Raw genomic sequence first — 7,189 nt, 5'->3', positions numbered from 1 at the left:
ATATAAATTATGGAGGATAATAATTTTAACAATTGCGTGGCGCGCGCGGCTATACAAAGGCCTCCATAGGTCGCCTTTCTTACTTTGTAAAGACGAATTGAAAAGACGTCAAATTAAGCCGAGCACACTTAAGGAGAAAATATCCTGCCTAATACAATAGTTTAGTGAATACGAAGGTTACAATAAGTGCTTATGAAGGGGTTCGCGAAGACGTAGCTGAATGGAAGCGAAATGTTTTCAAATTCTAACTGTGCTTAACGAACAAAATAAGAATATGTCTTGTCCTGACTGGAACGATGTTATTACGTCTACCAAAATAAAATTTGCCTACGATTCAAATACAACAATATTCAGGGGAATATAGTGAATTCGGACCGTGCTATAACATGTTTCGTGCTATTATTACTGGGACCGAGACATAATATGCCTTGATTACGGGTATTGAGAAGGACATTGCGACGGTTGACACCACTTATGGCGTCATCGAAGTCCCGATTCCTACGACTCAAGCAATACCAAAGTATCAAAAGTATTGAACAATATTGCAGCTGCCTCAATCAAAACTCTGTACGACACATCATTACTGATGAGTTGAAAAGGAGCTGATGTTGCAAAACTCGCAAAACAGATCAGAAAGGTGAGCCGCGACCCTATTCAGAAGCATTCAAAAACTGTTGAAAGACGCGATGTGATGGAATCCATCCTATGCGTCTTAATCATTGAACGCATCAAAGTAAAGCAAATCTCAGCCATCTGTGATCAATACAGCAAACCAGAAATGTGGGTTGACCCACTAACATCTGGTCTATGGATCATCAATCCAGACGATTCCCACCCAGCTTTACACGCTGCGCGTCAAAGTAAAGTCGCTTCAATATATGAGTTAGATGACAACCAAACCCAAAGTCTCATTGCACTTTCCGTTTCGCGAAAACCAAGAGAAACAGCAGCCGCAAAGCTAAACTTGTTCTCTCGCGTTAAGGGTACAAGAAGAGACGATATCAAAACTGATTCAAAGAAGGTACTGGTACTAAATTCACTCTCAAGTTTATATTAGTTGTAGAGAGAACCCTGCTCTTGCGCCATGGGGTGATGGGCTATGAAGAGGCACCTGCAGAGGAGCCATCGGCGCCACGAAACAGCTCACCCCTGGCGAACGAGTTGGAAGAAGCAGCACTCTCTACAGCATTTCCGCCTTAACCGGCTTTGTGAGTTAATCAACTAAATTTTAACTTGTAGAACAGACGGAACAGAATACTAATGATTTCCTTTCATTCGAGTTCCTAGAAGTCCCTAGGAAGCCCAAGCACTTAAGCAGGTTTCCGGTGCTTCGCCCCCTCCCACGCCCGCGAAGATCACTTCGCGATGAAGATCTCACGGAGCTATTAAATTATGCTATTTATGCATTTTTGCCACGGTTTACTTTTTGTAACGGTTGTTGTATTGATTATTATGGAGTAATGTGATAATATCTACTTTTTTAAACAGGAAGCGAATCTGGATCTGACAGCGATGAAGAAGTGCTGCCGTCGAGGGTGCATCGTGCGGCATTGGAAACTCCTTTAGAACAAGAAAGGGAGGTTCGAGAACCACCTGCTAACCCTGTCGCGGATGCCTATGAATAATGGCTCACGACTACGGAGGTGCTGGGCAGCCAAATAAATTTTCGACTTTGAGTGGAAGCGATTTCCGGACCCTCCAATTCCTCCAAATGAATTAAGGGAATTCATCGCGGATAACGTCAGCCCGACTGAGGTGTACCGAGCCGCCTACACAAACTTTTTGTTTCAATCTGGGAGAGTCAGATTATGGAGTGCATAGTTAAATAAATATATAAATAAGCCATTTATTTCTAGCTTTACAAAGTTTTTTAAATATTTGTTATTTTGTTAGCAAGAAACCCGGATTGGGTAAAGGCCTCCTCCTAAGATGCCCACGCGTCTCTATCTTGTGCTATGTCTATTCAGTTAGGACCAGCTGTCCGTCTGAGGTCGTCTTCCCATCTGGTTAGTGGTCATAGTCGTGTTGCAACGGTTTCAGGAAAATAGCCTGGGCCCTAAGAGTCGTATATGTTACTGGGAGGATACGTGTATAGATGAACTATACACTTATTTTGCCATAATATTGGCAATGGCCGTTGTTGTTAAATCAAAAATGCGCAGGTTCCAGCAGCTAAAGCTAGACGAAAGTCTCATGCAATGCAAAAGAAAGAGCATAAATCAATTTCAAACAAATCCGCCAAAATAGGACTGAAGACGTATGAGGTGTGCGAGTCCCAGACAAAGTTCCAGAAGAGTTGAAGTAATACCAGAGCCCACTAGACGCGTAAACATGGTGTTGTGCCATAGTGATGAATCTCCTACAAGGGCTCGAGGGAAAAGGATACACGATTTGGATGGACATCTTTTACAATTCCCCAGCTCCGGCTCGCCAGCTCAAAGTTCTTGGTATTGACGTGGTAGGCACACTACGTACTAATGTCCGGTTTGTGCCTCAACAGTTAACCAAGTTAACCAAGAGTTGACTAAATTAAATATTTTATAATAGAGAGATCACTGGCTTCACTCCCGGTGATGTAAACCTTATTTTTATCGAATCACATTGTCTTGCGACATCATAGGAATATCAGGAGCGTTGCCGGCCTTTAAGGATGGTGTACTCGGTCGAATATTTGACTTAATAACATCGTAACTCTGTAATATGTCACAGCGCACATATAGTAAGTGTCTTCATGAGTTTAGAGGCACTAAATACAGAGAATATTATTCTAAAATATATAAAGTTTCCTTCATCTCAAAGAGAGAGGGAAATCATTATGAAACGGTAGTATGTAGCTGATTCATGTTTACATTATACTATGTAATAGGTAACTATAACAAGAAGTTATCCAATTTTGTCTACTTTATTACTACTGGTTTCAGATTCATGGTAAATGTAGATTTCCAGGCAGTATTGGGTGCATTGATGGAACCCATTAGACCATAATCCGACCCATGGATCATGAGGAGACATATTTTAATAGGAAAAATTATCATTCATTGAATGTTTTACTACTAAGTTATCCTTACGCTTTGATTTTTCTACATGTTAAATTGGTGAAAATTTGCAAAATTTACTTTGTTCAGATTTGTGATTCTAATAAAAAAAAATTGCATATAGTGAATTGAAAAAAATTGATATTGTCCCTTTAATAAATTTACATTTTTTACAAGCAGACATTATTATTGAAAACTGCGAAGTTATCTTATTTATTTTGATATTTTAGGTGATTCTGGATTTGCACAACGTCCATGAATGATGACACATATCTTAAGTGCTGCTCCAGATTCAGCAGAAGAATATTACACAAAACTTCATTCCACTGTCAGAAATACAGTTGAGCGTTGCATTGGGGTTCTGAAAGCACTTCACTATGGCCCAATAAAAGCTGGCAAATTGTGAAAGCATGTGTTGTCCTACATAACATAGCCAAAGCTCAGAATATTCCGATGCCAGATCCTGATTATGACCTGAGGAGTGATGATGTTGAGACGGACCAACAACACAAAGTTTTTACAGAGGCAGCAAATGAAACATATGACAATGCAAGGCATATACTTGTTCAAAGGTTATAGAATGCTAGGGATCACATGTAATTATTATGTATATTGCAAAAAAACTAATCGAATTTTGTTGTTTTGATTCCTGAAATAATTGCAATAGTTTGATATTTAGAATATATTTTATTTATTTAATAATATACTACTGAAAATAATTGAGAGAAAAATTACAGATATGAACAGCTTAACTGTTTAATCTCAATATATATTTGATTATGTTAAGTATGTTTTAAGCCTGGACTGGGTGGCACTAAAAGAGTCGCTGTCATATACACCAGCAAGGACATTATTCTCAGAGCGTTGCATAATCTCTGTCTTTTACCGGGTACAAATAAGATGCTGTTCCTCGAAACCCTTGAGATTCGAAAGGGGGAGGATGTTAACGACGTCACGGCGCAACGCCCGCGACGTGCAGCGACATGAAAAATAGGGGGCATTGCGTCGCCCAGCGTAAGAGCCAGTCCACACGGCGCGTTGCGTCAGCGTTGCGTCGACGCAGCGCTACCACTGCGTTGTTTTACATACAAATAACCAAGGTGTTCACACGGCGCGCTGCGTCGTCGCAACGCACACATGACGGACAGCAGCCCCCGAGACGAAGCGGGAGGGGGTGTACTCGTGCGACGTCGGAGCGTCAGCGCTCAGTTGCTTGTGCGTTGACAGAGAGGATACACGGAAGCTCATTTCGTTTTACGTTTACGTTTTTGTATTTAGTTTTATTTGCAGGGTAATTAGTTTTATTTGCAGGGTAAAATGAATACCATTGAAGAAATTGACATAGATTACTTGATTACATTGATACAGGAAAGGGAAATTATATGGGACAAGTCAAACGTAGATTTTAAAAATAAAAATTTAAAAACAAAAGCCTGGGAAGACATATCAAAAGTTTTATTTCCTGATTACGAGAATTTCACAGCTGAACGAAAAAATAAAGTTGGTGAGTTCACAGTACAGATATTTATTTTTTTTTTTATTTAAGAGGGCTTTCAAGATTTTCTTGCACCGCCAATTCCGCGATCAGTACAAAATTAATATCTCGACACTCTAAAATTTTAAAACTTAGGGAATTTAGATTAGCGTGAGTACTATTTTATTACTAACCTAGACTACGCTGAGTAGGTATAAAATATTATTTTTTTACTGATCGCGGAATTGGCGGTGCAAGAAAATCTTGAAAACCCTCATAATACAATTATACCTTATTTAGCTGCCAAGGCAGAGTTCCTCTAGTCATAAAATAGGTCGCATATTGCTGTCTTATGACATTCGGTGCTGTCTGTTCTTCATGTACGGGTTGTATTGGGAGAAATTCATCAACACTTATAGCAAATTTATCTCTTTGTCTAAAACCATCTCGATCAGCGACAAAATTGTGTAATACACAACATGCTTTTATAATGTCAGTAGCGAAGTCATAGGACACGTCTATCGGTCTGTGAAAAATGCGCCATTTGTTAGCCATAATCCCAAAAGCGCATTCGACATATCTTCTGGCTCTGCTTAGACGGTAATTGAAAACCTTTTGTTGTAAGTCGAGATTTTGACCGCCATATGGACGCATAATATGTTTGCTCAGTCCAAAAGCTTCGTCACCCACAAATACATACGGAGTTGGTATATTGCTACCAGAGAGTGGCTGGGGTTGAGGTAGTGGTAAGTTGTTGTTAATCATTAGCTCGTACAGTTTAGAATTTTGTAATATGGTTGAATCGCATTCTTTTCCGTATGCACCGATGTCGACAAATACGAATTTGTAATTTGAATCCACAATAGCTAGCAACACAATCGAAAAAAAGGCTTTATAATTAAAAAAAAGTGAGCCACTATTTGCAGGATTACACACGCGGATATGTTTGCCGTCGATGGCACCAACACATTGAGGAAAATTTGCCTTTACATCAAAACCCCTCGCTATTGTTTGGAAACTTTCAGTTGTCAGTTCAGGGATGTTGTCTCGAAGAAGATTGGTCCATATAGCACGACAAACTCTTTGTATTATATATGCAATAGTAGATTTTCCCCGTTTGAATTTGAAATGTAAATCAGTTATTGAATTTCCTCTTCCTAGGTATCTGAAAAGAAAATAATTATTATAATATGCATTTATGAGATAGATAGATACCCGAAAAAAAATACTGACATATTCAGACATCGATAGCAAATAACTTTCTCTATGTAACCAATTAATTCTAGAATCGCGAAAAAAATAGCAGCTGTTGCATACATTTTGATTCAGTAGGTATTGCTTTTTGTATGTAACAGCTGTTATATTTTCACGATTCCAGAGTCGGTCACATAGTGTTTGTTAACGATATCTGAATATGTCATTAAATTTTATCGAGAAATTCACTATGTATAAATTATTAAATTATGTTTACTATTGGTTTTGCAGGTAATGATTTAATAAAAAAATGGAGAAGTGTAAAAGATAATTACTTCAGATATTCAAAAAAATTAAAAGAAGCATCAAAATCGGGCTCGGGCGCTACGAAACTGAAGAAGTATCATTTATACAATCAACTCCTTTTTTTGAGAAAAGTGGAACAAAATGCCACCGAATCTAGCTTAGACTCGCCTAGAGAAATCAACAATGAATCTACGTCTACAAATGATGACATTACCACAGACAACACTCCGCGCTATGTTCCAGTCGCGCGCAAAAGGGCAATGCAAATGGATGAGTTTGAAAGAGAAGGACTAAAACTTCTCAAGGAGCCGGAAAATCGCCATATGTCCTTTTTCAGAGCTATATTGCCATCTATTCAAGAATTTTCCGACCGAGAAACTCTCCGTTTCCAAAGTAAAGTTATACAAATTATAGATGAAATGCGGTATGGACAAACATCATCATATGTGAGTGGCCCATCAACGTCTCACCAACCACCATATGGGTATCAAACAGCAAATTTTCAAAGTACATACATTTCTGATTTTAATAATTCAATTACATCTCCAGAAACATCTCAAGCAAGTGAAGAAACTGAATACGATTTTTCTAATTTGTAATTACTGGATGATATCTCTCTTAAATAATGTCTAAATTTAAAATTATGACAATTGCTGATTATTTGTGAGTTGATTACTCTCTTAAATAATGTCTAAATTTAAAATTATGACAATTGCTGATTATTTGTGAGTTGATTACTAATTAAACAAACCAAAAAAACTGTTATATTTTTATTACTTAAATATATTTATATAGTTACCTTAAAGTGATTCCCAGCATTTCTACTGGTTCCACTGGATTCCTCATATTAGTATAGTTTTTTCGTATGTGTGGTTCTAAGGACTTCAATAAACATTCGAAGCTGGATACACTCATTCTAAAAAAATTATAAAACTTCTTTTCGTCTAATAGCAACTCCCGATATTCTAAAAAAAAAACTGTCCATCACGATTTCTTAATGAAATGAAAGGACTGATCCAGTACCGTCTTGTGATCTTGCGTCGATTTCGGCGGTGACGTAGTAATAGGAGCAATGCTAGACGTCTTTTCCGATCCATGATTTGCTATAGACTGACTGCGAATTTTTTTCAAAATACTTGCCGCAACTGTGCGTCGCCGCTGCGCCGACGGAACGTTGACT

The 7,189-nt window shown here is 38.2% G+C and overlaps 1 protein-coding gene across 1 annotated transcript; it reads left to right on the top strand.

The window, feature by feature from the left end:
* Window positions 1-4,052: 4,052 nt before the first annotated feature.
* On the top strand, window positions 4,053-6,772 carry LOC126977965 (uncharacterized). The gene is made up of 2 exons (XM_050826687.1): window positions 4,053-4,539; window positions 5,995-6,772. Exons 1-2 carry the CDS (start codon window positions 4,353-4,355, stop codon window positions 6,606-6,608), a joined length of 801 nt encoding a protein of 266 aa, XP_050682644.1. The 5' UTR covers window positions 4,053-4,352; the 3' UTR covers window positions 6,609-6,772.
* Window positions 6,773-7,189: the final 417 nt, after the last annotated feature.

The sequence above is a fragment of the Leptidea sinapis genome, chromosome 2 (genome assembly GCF_905404315.1).
Source record: "Leptidea sinapis chromosome 2, ilLepSina1.1, whole genome shotgun sequence".
Taxonomy (NCBI): domain Eukaryota; kingdom Metazoa; phylum Arthropoda; class Insecta; order Lepidoptera; family Pieridae; genus Leptidea; species Leptidea sinapis.
The sequence above is the reverse complement of the archived record's forward strand: the minus strand, read 5'-3'. Positions and strand labels throughout refer to the sequence as shown.

Bases quoted from the DNA above. Each gene is read 5' to 3' on its own strand.
- LOC126977965 (XM_050826687.1), top strand. From the start codon at position 4,353: ATGAATACCATTGAAGAAATTGACATAGATTACTTGATTACATTGATA. The intron at 4,540-5,994 runs GTGAGTTCACAG...TTGGTTTTGCAG, and splicing joins TGAACGAAAAAATAAAGTTG to GTAATGATTTAATAAAAAAA.